Source organism: Cyclopterus lumpus, chromosome 9 (genome assembly GCF_009769545.1).
Source record: "Cyclopterus lumpus isolate fCycLum1 chromosome 9, fCycLum1.pri, whole genome shotgun sequence".
NCBI classification, from domain to species: Eukaryota; Metazoa; Chordata; class Actinopteri; order Perciformes; family Cyclopteridae; genus Cyclopterus; species Cyclopterus lumpus.
In genome coordinates, this window is record NC_046974.1 from 7,868,690 (window position 1) to 7,884,433 (window position 15,744).

General features: G+C 39.6%; 2 protein-coding genes across 2 annotated transcripts; both read left to right on the top strand.

The window, feature by feature from the left end:
• Window positions 1-296: 296 nt before the first annotated feature.
• vamp8 (vesicle-associated membrane protein 8 (endobrevin)) lies at window positions 297-7,288 on the top strand. The gene is made up of 3 exons (XM_034541982.1): window positions 297-529; window positions 3,405-3,566; window positions 5,260-7,288. The coding sequence occupies exons 1-3, from the start codon at window positions 515-517 to the stop codon at window positions 5,443-5,445; spliced, it is 363 nt and encodes a 120-aa protein (XP_034397873.1). The 5' UTR covers window positions 297-514; the 3' UTR covers window positions 5,446-7,288.
• A 510-nt stretch (window positions 7,289-7,798) lies between these two features.
• LOC117737009 (vesicle-associated membrane protein 8-like) lies at window positions 7,799-10,700 on the top strand. The gene is made up of 3 exons (XM_034542714.1): window positions 7,799-8,008; window positions 8,953-9,117; window positions 10,039-10,700. The coding sequence occupies exons 1-3, from the start codon at window positions 7,958-7,960 to the stop codon at window positions 10,222-10,224; spliced, it is 402 nt and encodes a 133-aa protein (XP_034398605.1). The 5' UTR covers window positions 7,799-7,957; the 3' UTR covers window positions 10,225-10,700.
• The last annotated feature ends 5,044 nt before the right edge of the window (window positions 10,701-15,744 follow it).

A 15,744-nucleotide genomic window follows, 5' to 3' on the forward strand; every position in this document is an offset into this window, starting at 1 on the left:
TATGATCACCTTTGAACACTTTGACGCCATCCTAATCATGAAGTGTGGTGATCCACATCAAGTTGTTGTTGTTGTTGCGCAACAGGGCCTTCAAAATAAAAGCAAACAATTGGCATAGTGCAACTTGCGCGCAACCTGCGTGGTAAAAAAAAATGCATACGGTCAATATTATTACTATAAACTAAAATAATAATTAAAAAAAATGTATGAGATGAAATAAAAACCCGTTTTTTTATGAAAAGAGTGCTTTATTTTGAAAAACCCGTACCTACGGTCGAGGAAACCCCGGTTGTATTATGAGCCACTTGACACTGAACGCGGAGGAATTCAGTTTGAAGGAAAATAAATCAACAACCAGGAAGTTAAACAGGGGAGGAAACGTATTCGCTGTGCTGGAGCATCTAAACTCTCAAAAGATATCCGAAGGCTTTTAAGGTTTTTTTTAAAATAACAGCGTCAAGTGAAAGAAAGTCGAACCGCCGGGTTGTGCTCCGAGGGAATAGTCTCCAACAAGATGGACTTTGATCCGGTAAGAGAACATTAGTTGGAAACCGTGTTTTGACGCCACACATGAGATGCAACAGGTGTATTTCCGGATAAAATAAATGAGCTTTTTTGTTGCATTAATTGTTGTTCTACTTTTCGCTTGTGAGAAAGGAAGTCCCGGGAGTAACAAAATGGCCTAATTACTGCACCCGCTGCAGAGAGAGAGAAAGAGAAAAGAGTCACGGGAGGAATTAACGGTGGAGTTAAACTCATGTTGGCAGCAGGGACATTCAACTTTAAAACACCGTCAGTTATTTATTTCCGTCATTCCGAAACGACCAAACGTTTATTTTTCCGCATATATTTCACAACTGTGCTTCAGGTATTTTTCTCGGTTTTGAGTCTGGCGCCTGTAACCAATTATATTAATATATTAATGCTGCGTTACTTTACCAGCTGATGAAGGTGTAACTCTCACTCAGGACATTTCTTAACAACTGCCAAATGTATCTCTACTATAGTTCATCTTTCGCTCACTGAGATCAGCCATTTGATGGGCCCAGACATTAATTCAAACATTGTTTGTACCTTAATTAAACCTCAAGGTAAATACCTTCAGCTACATGTATAGGTTGAAACAGCTGATTTTGTTTAATTTGGCTGAACATGTTTAAATTAGCTGATTCACCTGTCAGGCCTCAAGGATTTCGAAAGACTCCCAGGATCTTCAAGTAGTACATTTAAGGTTGACTTTAAGGTGTTGTTGTTTTTTTAATCTATGACGATTTACGAAATAGTTCCTTCCGCGTCATTGACAGCTCTGTGATGCGGTTTTCTTCTAACTTTTTAGAGGGTCATCAGTACCAAAGAGAGGCCTGTGGGGGGCTCATGGGTATCGGATGGAGGCTTTTAACATGAAGCAGTCTATCTTCCTCCTCTAAGCAGTTAGAAACATTGAAACTAACTTCCCTCTCTTTTGAAATACTAAAACAGTTGGACTTAAGACTCCGGTACACTGACTCTACTGTGTAGAGGGAGAGAGCTAAACCAACAGGGTTCTCCCGGAGCCTTCAGCATGTATTAGTGTCGGTTCTACGTCAGCATTTGTAATGGTGCTTTGACAAAAGGAAAATCTCGCTGCCCATACAGATTCCTGTTGTTCCACATTTGACTAGATTAGGAAGTGAGCAGTGAGGATTCAATGTGGCCTACCCAGACTAATGAAATCCATCCTTTTTGTATTTACATCCACAAACAAATGTTTTAACAGGAAATATTTAGATTTATTCCGGTCACATTTTTTTAGAGCCCTTTTGTTATGCATCATCCTTCTTCTTCCATATGCATCGGATACCTATTTATTACAAGGTGCCTCATCGTCAGACTTTTGTTTGAGTTGTCAACTTTTACTGGAAGACTGAACTCATTTCTGTTTTTCTACTTGAGGTTTACAGCCGTTTAAATATTTCAGTAATAATAATGCATTCTATTTGTAAGGCACTCTTCATCCAAGAATCTCAGAGTGCCAGAGTAGGAAACTTAATGTAGCCGTCAATGTTTGAACGTCTTGTTCTGAGAATGTTTCTTTCTAAGAATGTGGATACTTGATACCTGTCAGCCATTCAGTGGGCCTGGCTGAACTACGAGCACTGGAAAAGGAGAAGGAGAGGGAGGTCTCTGTGGCAGAAACAAGGAAAACAGGACGCACAGCACGACATCCAAAAATAATGCTAAAATATATAATAAAATGGGGACCTAAAGAAGAATATCTTAAATGAAAAACAAAATCAACAACACAAAGTGCGCATGATCAAAACCAGCCACATCTGTTGTTTTGAGACGCATCCGGAAGAAATGAAAGGGGGGGGGGGGGGGGGGAGAGGGGGAGATGAACAGAATAAAGAGAGCAAGGAAAGAAGAGAAATAATGAACCAAAAGACAATGACATTGTCTATAAAAGAATGAAACCAGGAACAATGGGTAGAAGGAAGAAAGGAATAGAGAGAAGATAACAACAGGAGAGGAGGTTGACAGCAGGTGACGCAGCAAAACCCGTTCCGTTTCCTAGAGACACTTTGTTTACAGTCTGATCCTGGCTCATGGGACATTGAGCCTAGTGTCCATAAAACACACTGCACCTAACATTTCTGTGTTGAAATCACACCTCCGACTCTGTGAGATTACACCTTATCTCCATGGTGTGTGCGAGCGCACTGTGGCGGGCGTTTCCAGAAAGGGAGGAACACTGCTTCCAATGCCAACAGGCTGTGCTGTCATGTGCAGCCGCCCGAGGGACTGGGAGGGCTCTCGCAGCCGCCGCCATTTGTCGTCACGTACACTGTTGTCTGACAATACAAGAAGGATGGAGAATTATTTGTATTCCTTTTTTAAAGCCTGGCGCTTTATTGACTCGAGCAGATGAGCCCAGTCACTAAGAGATGGGAGGAAATAAATAATAGAGGCCTTTTGTGGTAAAAACATGCGTCTGGAGAACAGATTTAAACGGACAGTCACTTTCCATTTCATACTTTATGATTGAGTGACTTACAGGCAGTGTATACAAAGAAAAAAAACAATTGATCCTATGACTGACTCTTGAGTAACTCCACTTGATGTCAGGGAGCAGACAAACTAATCCAAAGATGTTAGACACACAAACTGTAGATAAGACGTGGACATAGTCGTCGTGATGTCATCCATTAGTTTGTTGACCATCTTTGATCCTGGTCGTCACCATCTTGGTTTATTTATTTTTTCCAACCGGCGAAAGGAAGTGCCCATCATCCAGAACTTCTTTTGCAGTGCGACACTCTTTGAAACTACAAGATAAAGTTTGGACGTGGATCGCAGCTCACATGTTATATACTTTGTTCCTCAACTCGTTTTTTTAAACGATCCATTTTTCTGTCCGATCCCAGGAGCGAGGAGGCGAGGCGGAAGAGCCAACGGGCAAGGTGCAGACCTTGAAGGACCAGGTGGCTGGAGTGAAAGACATCATGACGCAGAATGTGGACCGGATTCTGGCCCGAGGGGAGAGACTGGATGACCTAATGGGCAAGTCAGAGGACCTGCAAGCAGGGGTGAGTCTTAACACACAAGTTTCATAGTGTGCTGTGACTTTGTAAACAAAGAGCTTGGTATGCAAGGACTCCGGGGCTAATGGGTAGGCCAACCAGTATAACATGTCAGATTCAAGACATTACAGAGCACACATGAACCTGTGTGGCCTTTTTCTTGCTCTAACTTAAACTTTCAATTGAGCACTTTTTTTAGCAAGGCATTTTTGATTAAGTTCATTAACCCAACAACCATTGATCTGACGTTCAAATGCCTCTTTGCACAGGCTGTATATACCTCCTTCATGGTATACATTTTGATTTGGTCATTGCAGGAACAGCACAGGTGTAACTGATGACAACAACAATTTTGATCAAAGTGTCCCAGGAAGCCTTACTAATACTCCATTATCCATTCCCAGGTTGTCGAGTAACGCGGCATCCTTATGTCTTATGATACAAAGCAGCGACATTTGACAGATAAAGGGTTGTTACATTGCTTTGTTTTCATGTGCTGTGTGTTAACAAACACAATGCTACATAGTACACCTCAAAGTAACAATGTGACATGTGAAACGTCTGCTACGAAAAAGGCCCACTGCTCATCGGAAAGGAAGTGACCACTGCCTGTACAACTACGCAACCTGTAGTTTGTCCAGGAGATGTTGTTTCACATGGAATTTAAAGCAGCTGTACAAAATGTACAACCTCCTGCTGTCTCCCACAACTGACCTTTCTCACGGCAGTCATTTTGACATGTCACAGCCGTATAAGCTCAGCTGTATCTAATAATAACATTAATTATGGCTCCGTTTCATTTGGCTGTGCCAGAAAGCCATGGAAGTGAACCAGCATGCACAATAGCAGGCATTTACTATTGTCAATGGCACATGATGGAGGTGTCTCCAGTGTGTCTTCTATAAAGGAGGACTCGGTAGCAGAGACCAGCCCTCTTCAGCCACACAGAAAGGAGCCCATGTTAGGTTGTGTGTGTCTTAGTGATACTACACACTTTAATTGGCATTTTTATCTGCAGAGAAATACATAAATTTCAATTAAAATTGATGCAGGCTCAGAATCAGTAAACCATTAGCATTTAATTACGGCATTAGCAGATAATCTGGGTCGAACGGATTTCTGCTCCGATTGTCGAGAGGGGTGAATCCGGTAGTCTGAGCCTAGCTTAAGTGTTAGCTTGGTTCTGGATCTCTTAATCGATTCTCATTGACGCCCGTTTCCAGCGGTCGGAGAAACAGTCCCACATTTTTAGGTTGGATTGAGAATGAGGACGTCATCTTCCACCCGGTTTATTGCCAACCTCCGTGGCATGTCATACCCGCCCCTTTCTCTCCACAGTTCCTCTCTCTACACTATCAGTTACCAAAATAATGGCGCAGATTTAAAAAAAAAAAACTAAGCTACCTATCCATCAGAAAGAAAGCAACACACATGGTAACAAGCAAACAGCCAGTGGTGCTCTGTCCAGAGGCAACAATATCGGCTCACCTCCCCCAAGGCAATAAAAGTTCACTAATTTGAAAATGATATCTTGTTTGTTTTAATCAATTTGATTTGACTGCAAAATATCTACTCAATTAAAGAGTTTTAAGCTGTTTCTAAAGCATTGTTTAGGGCACACAAAGCGTCTCTAACAGAGATTTGGACCACTTCCCAATGTGTCGCTTCAATCGATTGTCTCGTCTCCCTCCCTGCTCAGGCTCAGCACTTCAAGCAGACGTCTCAGAAAGTGGCTCGCACCTACTGGTGGAAGAACGTGAAGCTGGTGGTGGTCATCGTGATCGTCGTCCTCATCATCGTCCTCATCATCATCCTGCTGGCCACCGGAGTCATCCCCGTCAGTTCCTCCGTGCCTCCTATAGTCAATCCCACCACCAAGCCATAAACGCACACAAATAATGTAAATACTGTCATCAACAAACACATTGTTATTGCACTGTATGCAATGTAATATATATATATATATATATATATATATATATATATATATATATATATATATATATATATATATGTGTATGACTGGAGCAAATAACTGCTGTCTGGTGAAATCTTTTCTTCTTCCGAGTTAGTTTCTACTGGTTACTTTCATGCTTCTATTGGAATTCAAGGACTAAGCGACTTTGATGGCACATAGTTTTTGAAACTCTTTTAAAAGCACAATTCCAGCGTAGCCATTCTTGAATTTGTGGGAAATGGAACCAGGGTGTCTGAAGCCTGACGGCAGCGAAGAGCACAGTCCCTGTTCTCAAAGGACGCTCCACAGCAGCTCCTCTTTGTTTAACTGCTTCTCCACCAACGGTTATTGCGTTGGTGGTGAACGGTCAACGAGAAAGTCACTTTAATGTGTGTGTGTGCGAAGGAAATGATGAAAGTGGATTTCTCAAGTCTCTTACGAGACATTATTTTGGTCTTGAATGTTATAACTTGTGTGCACCTTTTTTACAAGGGGCCGTTTGTACCGTTTAAGAGATGAAAAAATGCAGTTTCTAATGGAAATCCGGCAACGCGTTGTTGTTTATTTGCTGTAGAATTTGAAACAATTTTAGGTCACTCTCTATATTTGATAAAATGCTGAATTGTGTGTTGGATGTGTAGATTAACCATTTGTGGGCTTAATTCCTTTTCAAAGTGCTTCCAATTTATTTGTAGTCAGACAATCTAGAAAAAGTAATTTGTCCAGAGAAATTCTTTTAAAATGTACACACTTTATGTGATGGGATGTGTGTAACCCCACACAGTCAAAGTTTATAATCAGTCGTTGTGTTGAGTTTGAAGACGGTGAGCCGGGTCACCGCTGGCTACGACTCCGAGTCCAGGCGTGCATCTTTAAATGTTCATCGGAGTTTGGTTTGGGCTATAAAACGTATTGAAAACGACACAGCGTTTGCAGTTATGAGTTTTTCTACTCGACAGATATGTGTGGTCCTTTAGAAGGGACGCTCACACAAAATTGTAGATTTTTGTAGCAGTATTTTTTTTTTTTTTTAACAGATCATGCGCTTTAACTCTAGAAATATTGCAGTTGTAAGTGCGTGACCTTTTGTACTTTGATAAAGTTCTGTTCCCACATTTCTAGTTTTTGGTTCCTCCAGCCAACCAGCTGAGAGAGCGATCATTTACAGCTCCATGGCGCCCCCTGCTGAGTTCATGTCAACCAATAGACCCCCACACTCAGAAAACAAGTCTCCCCTGCTGTTACAGTACCAGTTTAGCTTCAAAGAGATCACAATGATACCCAATATGAAGTGTAAATAGTCAATATTATCTCACCACTCTGTATATTTGGGTAAGTTTTTGACTAATGTGTTTGTTAACTGTTCTTTTAGACGCTATTTATTTAATGCTTTACGTTCTATTTTTTTTTAATCAAAAATGAACCAATGAAAGCTGTATGTGATTTCTATTTAAACAGTTAATTCATAATGATTGATCATAAAATGCTACAGTTCAATTACTCTGCTGTTAATCATTTTCTAGAAGTAAGTATAAAAATGAGGCTCTGTGTTGTGTTTTTAACGTGGCTCTGGGGAGCAGTAGCCCTAAAGTCATTTTGAAATCAACATATTCCCAAACGGATGAAATTAAATATCAACATCCTGCTCTGCTGACCTGTGACGTATGTGAATGTTTTGATTAACAGAATTATCAGTGGCCTCATTCTGATGTTTTGTGGCATTTAATGGTTTAAATGGTCTGATATGAAATAAATACTATTTTTCTCTCAACTCTGTTCTTCTCTCCTTTGCTGTTTGCTGAAGTGCCACAAGGTGGCGATAGAGGAAATGCTTTAAAAGGCTACATTAAACCAAAAACGTGGAAAAGGCTGTTTTTTACTTTTTTGTTGTCGGAATCAAAGAAATGAATAACGAGATAACCAAATTCCTTTACTATGTCTATTTTGTCTTTTTTTAATTAATTTTTTTATGAATTGTTGTCTTTTTTTTGTTTATTAAGAAAAGAAAAAAAACATGCTATTTTCATTATTTTTTTTACTTTTTAGGTTTCAAACAAAAAAACTAATTCCAAGAACGGTCACGGACAAGCCATACAATAGCAGTACGATATTTCAGTCTGGACATAAGTGACGAACAAAGGACAGACCGTCATTGCCTTCCAGAGACGGGCCCATGGAAGCAGAAGAGCTGGTGCTCTGAAGTTAATTTGCTCTTTAAAGTTTCATTACTTCCTTTTAATATGATGTCATTTGTTCCTGTTGGAACAGGTCAGGGAGGAGTCGATCCTCAGTGTGAACCAATGGGCCGTCAGCGTTGGAGAGAAAGGCAGTTTGATTTGACAGGAAGGGCAGAAATACTTAAATTGTAATCATTTTGTTGGTTGGACTTTTGATTTTGACCTGCTAGTGAGGTGATACCACCAGGGAAGCTCAAACAACCATGACATGCGACAATCTTAACACAAACACAGCAAGAGACGAGACCGACATGGTAAGTGAATAGTCAGCTAATTTTTATAGGCAACAGAACAAAGTTTGTTTTGGCATAATGCTTCTTTTTAAAAATATGCTGTGACCCTTTCAATCTGTGGACAAAGTGCCACGTGGTAGTCGTGAGAATATTGGGACACGTTAGCTTATGATTGAGAAAGCTTCAAAGAGTGTCAGTAAATGTACTTAAATAGAATTGTTCTATCCGTTGGTTTCCTGTTCTTGTCAACTTCTGAGATGCCTCAGAGGTCAAAGGATACAAACTGCTAAGAGGTCAAAATACTCTAGAAATGTCCTTCACCAGTCAGTAGTTTCCAGGGTCCTATAGTCTAGTTTTAAATTTCTTCGCTACTTTATAGAACCAGAATGAAACATGGAGGCCTAACAGAAGGAATTGGGGGCAGATGAAATGTGGAAGGCTTGTATTGACAATATTCACAACATAATTGTACACAATTCTACAGACTACACAAGATATTCCCAGTAATGTCCACCCCCTCTGGGGAAAATGATTACAAGATGAAGGAACACTGTCCATCAATTCTTGCCATGTCATAAACATTTACTGGCCATTGTCAGCCAGAAAGCTACTAATGTATCACGAGGAATCTGAAAGGATTCCTACATTTGAAATAAGAAATATTATTTGGCCAAATTGCCCTCGATGGACTGGCGGCCTGTCCAGGGTGTCCCCTGCCTTCGCCCTATGTCAGCTGGGATAGGCTCCAGCACCCCCGCGACCCTAATGAGGATAAGCGGTATTGAAAATGGATGGATGGATGGATTTGGCCAAATTTAATTGATATAATTCCTTAAAGTTAACGTAATGCCATTGAGCCACTGTATGTGCTGTTTCAGGATATCTGTAAGTTATTTTGTGTAAATACAAAAAGTAATAATACCACTGACTAATAACCAGTTACCTTCTCTCCTACTCCATCCCAGGAGCAAGGAGGAGTTGCAGAACCAGCGCCACAGGACAAGGTGACGGCCTTGAGGGACCAGGTGGACAAAGTCAAAGAGCAGATGACGGAAAACGTGGAACACATCATAGAACGAGTAGAAAAGGCGGAAAAACTTCTCACCAAGGCGGAGGAAATGGAAAAAAGCGTCAGTCTTACTGCTGTTGTTTATCCTTTTTAGTTCTTCTTAGGATTTGTGTAAAATGGGGTTAAACAAAGTGTTCGGTGTTCATCATCAGCCGGTAAACCAGTACGACCAGTCAGTAGAGGCCATCCCATATTCAAACCATTCCAGCACCAGTGGCCTTTTTATGGAACATTTGTTAGAAAAGGCATTGTTCCAGCTCGTTAGGTGATGAAACTCGTTAACAGCCTTTTGTCTGAGGCCCAAATGCACAGGTTGTATCGCTCATCGTCGGCAATGAACTCACTGCTTTCTGTGAAACGCACAACCTGTCCTTCTAGTTTTCTCTATTACAAGAAATGTGCCAGTACATGCTCGTTATTACTGTAACTAGTGACCAACTAAGCACCTGTTGGAATGACACAACCTCCAGCTGTCTGGGGCACACATTGTCTTTAGTCATAGCAGTATTTCATAATGTTAATTATGGCACTGTTCCATTTAGCTTCGTAGGTGAGTCGCTCGAGGTACAAATGGAATGAGGAGACAGGGTGGGCCGGGGCTAGCTGGTCAGTCAGATATCTCTGCAACACAAATACATCTTTGACACAACATCTGTGAGCTCTTCACATTCTGATGAGGATGTTAGTTCATTTAATGTTTCAAATTTAAATTCTGGTCAGATCTTACACATTGCATCTTCAACATATGGTTTTGATGTTAGTGTATTTTTTTTCTTTTCTGTCAAAAGGGTTATAATTGTCGTTATAGGCTTTCTGTACAAAATTGTTCTCAATGGCATTTGATCCAGGTGTTAGAGGAGGAAGCCAATGTTTCAGGGACACGCTGATGAGTTTGGGGTCTGTTTTCTTTGGGGAAAGTGAATCCGTGTGTCAGAAATACTTCAAAGTGTGACTTCAATGCCTCGTCTGCCTCCCTGCTCAGGCTCAGCAGTTGAAGCAAACTTCCCGGAAAGTGTCTCGCACCTACTGCTGGAAGAACGCGAAGCAGGTGGTGGTCATCGTGGTGATCGTCCTCATCATCGTCCTCATCATCGTCCTGCTGGCCATCGGAGTCATCCCCATCGGTGCCTCTGTGCCTCCTACAGTCACGCCTACCACCAAGCCATAAACACACACAATGTACGTACTGACACACATTAAATCATACACCAACTTTCCTTTTGCTATGTAGTACTCACAGAAACAAATGCACGCATCCCAGTGGCCCTGAAATATTTGTACATTTTTAAAAAAAACGTTGCGTAGACTTTTGCACAGTTAACCACTTTAAGTTGCTTCGAGGACAAGAATGTCCCAAAAAAAAAAAAACGCCATAAAAATGTTATTTGTCTGTATTTTTTCCACCTCACTAACTTAAATCTTCTCCTCTTCATAACTACCAGATATTAATTTTCACAATTTGAATCTTTTAAATGCCAGTTGTATCAATGACAGGGAGATGAGAGATTGAAGTGTAAAGCATATTTTTTGTCTTGTAGACAATAAGTTTAAGGGAGTCTGTAATCCGTGACTTGAGTGTGAGAAGATACAAAATACACACAGAACTCTGCGAATACCGAATACTGTGTTGGAGTAATGTTTTAAGTAGATTAAAAATAATAAAACCATGTGTTATGAAAAGATCAGCTATATTCTGTGCAGCTGCCATCCATTTAAATGATGTTATAAACTTGACAAATAGTTCAGACAGAGGATTTTGTAACACCTTTGTGTCTTCAGCAGAGATATTGTAGGTTTTGCCTCATAACTCCTGCTGCTGTGAGGCAGCAGAGGTCAGCGAGAGAAAAACAAGAGCTCCACATTTATGGTTCTAAGACTTTGATTCAATAAACACTGGGGTCCGATGTTTAAGGCTCAGGTCTGTTTGCACACTCCAAGTGATGGAGAATGACCCCCATTATGAAGTGCAAATAGTCAATATTCTGTACTATATGTATATCTGCATCATAATGTGTTCGTTGAGAGGCTATTTATTTATTTATTGCTTTATTTTAGTCAGGTTTTTTTTTTTTAAATAAAAAATGGACCAATGAATGCTCTATTCTGTTTAAACAGATTTTTTTTGACATGGTTCTGGGGTCACTGTAGTTCTTAGTGAGTTTGTTTTTCACACCCTCATACTGAGCTAATCCATGCGGTGTGAGGTCAAAGATCCTGTTCGGGGCTCCAGCTGCAGCAGGTCTCCCACTATGTTTGAGACTTTTTATTTTCCCCCCATTTTGTTTTGATGAGCAGAATTCACACAATTATTTTTATGACTTATGTTATTTAATGGTTTCAGTGCTCTGATATGTAATACATATTACAGTGTTTACTTTTACTCCTTTGCTGTTTGTTGAATTGCCACAAGATGGACACAGAGAGTTTGAGACTGGAGGAAGTAGACCTGAGTCAGAGCAGCCTTCGCTGACACCATGAAGAGTGTATGTGACACACTGTCTCACACTTTTGGTTTCTTTAGCAATACAAATACAACAGAGCAAATGCACACCCAAACAAATACTGTAATCATTTGAGTGAAAAGGACATTTAACTTTGCAAACAATAGAACAAATGTGGGTTATATTACTTTGAGTACTGTGAAGAATGCAGTTTAAAAAAAGGGGGGGAGCTATACTCCAAACCATAAGGCTTCTGTCAACAATGCCTTTTCAGAATGTTTTAAAATATGGATGGATTACACTTTAATGCCTATTAACTGACTAGTCAGTTTTTTAAAATTTTAAACCGAATTATGCCCCCTAAAACATATAAATAAACCCCCAAAATGCATTCAAACCGAGTATTCTGTAGATGGACGACTACGTGAGGCACAGAGTGTTGAACATGTCGTAACAGGCCCACCTCGTCTGTTGACTCAACAACACAAAACCTCTGTGTCCCATCAGAATGAATGTGCTGTTTTGTCCACAAGTGGTGACTCAAATATTAAGGTTTTTATCTCAATGACAAAAGGCCTGACAAGGTTTTGTAACAACAGCCTCTTAGACAATCACAAACAGCAGATCCACAGAAAGCCCATTTGCTGCTGATGGGAAATACGCCTGTATTCAGACTGTTGTAGTCATGCGGATGTGAGCCTGCCATCCATTGACAAGTACTAGACAATGATATGAAGGGAGGGTGATCGGCATGCTGAATATGGCCTTTGTATCTGTGCAGCTTTTCCCTGAAGAAGTCTTTTGTTGGTCGGGTCTCTGACCCCAGCAGCGCTGACCTGACTGAGTCTCTCATGCTGCCCCTGATGGAAAAATGGTAAACAGTACATCCCAGATGTATAATGGTGTTTATATGTTCACTGTGATGCTGCGTTAGGTAGTAAACATTTAAAGTAAAGGTTTGTTAGAGACTGATGCAGGTCATCTGAGGCAATGCTCTCAGATTTGGGATGAAATTCCTGATTAACATATCACTTTATTATGCTATTACTATACTATACTACACTATGTTATGCTAGGAATTACACATACATGACATAGATATACAGTATACACAATACTATTGTATGGCATACTATACTATACCATGTTGTTAAGGTATACTATTAAACCTACTATAGTAAGTATAAACATGACTAATACAATACTGTACAACACTACACTATTCATTTATAGAATACTATAAAACACTACAGGCCAACTCTAACATTATACAACATATCTGATTATTACATTATTACCCAAAATGGTGGTAGAAGTAGTACCAAAAAGTAGTAGATAAAATAAGATAATCCTTTATGTCAATCCTTTAAATGTACCGGATTACAGCAGCAAAGGGGTAAACAAAACAAAAACAACAACAAAAACAAGTGATATAAATAATAAATAGTAACAAAAAAAACAGTAATAATAATAAAAACAGTGCAGAGTCACAGTTACAGTAACTGAGTGAATATTATATATATACAGACAATACAATATGTCAGTGTTACTGTATTGAGTACCATACATGACGATAGTGTTGCTTCCTCTGATGACACCACAGAAAATGGGTTCACTGATGTTGACACTTTGTGTAATCACAGCTTTGGTTTGGCTTTAGTGATAACATGTGGTACAGTAAATATAAACAGTTTCACAACCAGCAGTTTCCTGTTTCCCCTCTCAAAACAGCACATTATCAGTAATAATATACGTCTTTTTTAGATTAGCTGTATTTATTCATGGTTCCTTAGGTCTGTGTTGACAAATGCTGTTTCTCTGAATGCTTTATTCACATGGACCACCTCCCTTCTCTTCAGTGTTCACTATTAAAGAGGCTTATTGTAGCACCCATAATGAAAACAACTTCATGTCATAATGGAGATGACTGAACACTGCAAACGCTTCGGTGAGGATATATAGCCGTATAATGATTGTCAATAATACACATATAAAATATATATAATACATATATTCTAGGTGTTTGTTTTAATTCAAATTAAAACCAAATATCTTAATGGAAATCCTATTACACATTACAATCACATACTACTCATGTACCAAAAATGATCTGTAAAAGTGGGTACAAAGGTTCAAGAGAATAGGAATATATTTCTGGGTGAGATTTAATTTAGTTTATGGAAGTAAATTCAGACAATTATTTATCTTCATGGTTTCAAGTAACCAATGTTTTCAACTAAATGAAGATTCGATCTTTCTGCAAATGTACCTACTTCCTGTTTCTGATCCCCTTTTATTTCAAAACCGCTGTGTTCAATTTCTGCTTCAGATCCTCTATTTGTTTACATCCTCTTTTTGCATCCTTAGATGCAAGATACAAGAAATGTAGCACCGTACCAACTGGTGTTATGAATCAACGATGCGGCAACTGCTTATGATCGAAGTATGTCTTGATCTCTGAATTATGTTTGGACCTCTTTCATAATCAGAGGCATAACAGGATCTGCCTGCTGGTGGTTTGTTTGGCATATAACTGCCACTGAATGAATGGAAGACTGTTGGACATCATTCAAATTGCCTGTGTAAGTGACGCAGTTAAACCACAATATAGTTGTGTTATCTGCCTTTCAGCTCCTTATCATACATGGAGCTGTATTGATGTGACCCAGCACATGTCGACTGTACCATGTTTTAGCAAACAAAGGGAAGTATTGCACCATGGTTTTATTTTGTTTTATGAAGAAAGACCTCCAGTTTAAGGATACCATACAGATATTAAAACTACAGGTCAAAAAGTATATAACATAATTCTATAGTAGGAAATACAGTACTATAAAGTGCAATAAAGTTAATATAAATGTACTTTATGGTGCCTCGGACATACCCTTAGTCCCTGTGGGGATATTATATGAGCCTTGCACATATTTCTCACAAGGGTGGACCAGCAGTCACCTTCTTAAAATCGTGCACAGCCCTTAAGAGGGCAACACCCTTCAGAGACCAAACAGCACATAATGTTCTGCAGTAAGTTTGAAGGCCTGCTAGAAATGGACTAGTCTAATGTCACTGACTACAGATACTACAGTGTAGACACATCAGTATGTTTAATGATGCATCTGCGGTGCATTTCTTTCTAGTTTTCCTGATGGCTGAAGGAGATAAGGAAATGCCACATGCTGCATTCATGTGCCCCCTAAATATGAACAACTCAGTACAGACGCATGAGCAGCATCAGGGGCGTTTGTAGGATTCAAAGAAAGGGGGGGCTTTTTTAATGTGTGCACATTTTTCCCGGATATCCATTGTTTCCGACAGTTCATAGATTGATTCAATCAGAAAGAGTGATGTTGCTCTGTAGTTTTGCTTCATTCAGTATATGATAACACAAGAGACAGAATTTCAGGGTCATAGTGATATTTTATGCTAATTTGGACACTATCACTATAAAGATGAACTAGTTCAGTGTCAAATATACCATTCAATGGAAACAATAAATAATAATAATCTAATAGAATAGAATAGAATAGAGAGATGTCGATAGTTATTTCTTGTATTTCGAATTCGCTCGTTCACACTCTCGCTCAATGGAGACGGTTTCTAACTTCCCTTTCATTTGCCTCAAGTAAACCTGAATGAAAGCAGGTAACACTCATTAACAACTACCGACAGCCACATTCTGTAACTACATGGACTTACAGGTTCACTCCTTCTATCATTTACTTTGAGCTAAACTCCTGGCTGTCGTTGACGAGAGACCTTACTTGGCAGAGAGAGAGAAAGTCAGCGCAGCAGCCTCCCCAAGGTCCTAGTGCCCGGTTATTATGTCGTTAAGTATGATGACAGGCTATTGGATTGTAATTTGAAGGGGGAGAAAACATACAACAACAAAAGAAATAATGCCAAATTATTTTTTTTGGGGGGGGGGGGGGGGGGGGCTGAAGAACATTTAAAATAGGCCTAATGACGCGCCTGAGCAGCATTATATATTATATATTTTAAAAAATGTGTAATACTTGTAAACTACAACCGTAATCTGGAAAAAAAAACCTAGTAACTACACGTTATGGAGTAAAAAAGTAATACAATATTTCCCCTGAAATGTAATGGAGTAAAAGTATAAAGTAATGTTTGAGTAACGCTAGTTACTTATAAGTCCAAATCCGGAGAAGTCCGGAGTTTAACGAGTCAATGTGACGGTCACGTGACCACTTTGCGTAATTGTAGACTTTCCGGGTATGCCTTGAACG

Bases quoted from the DNA above. Each gene is read 5' to 3' on its own strand.
- LOC117737009 (XM_034542714.1), top strand. From the start codon at position 7,958: ATGACATGCGACAATCTTAACACAAACACAGCAAGAGACGAGACCGAC. The intron at 8,009-8,952 runs GTAAGTGAATAG...ACTCCATCCCAG, and splicing joins CAAGAGACGAGACCGACATG to GAGCAAGGAGGAGTTGCAGA. The intron at 9,118-10,038 runs GTCAGTCTTACT...CTCCCTGCTCAG, and splicing joins CGGAGGAAATGGAAAAAAGC to GCTCAGCAGTTGAAGCAAAC.
- vamp8 (XM_034541982.1), top strand. The intron at 3,567-5,259 runs GTGAGTCTTAAC...CTCCCTGCTCAG, and splicing joins CAGAGGACCTGCAAGCAGGG to GCTCAGCACTTCAAGCAGAC.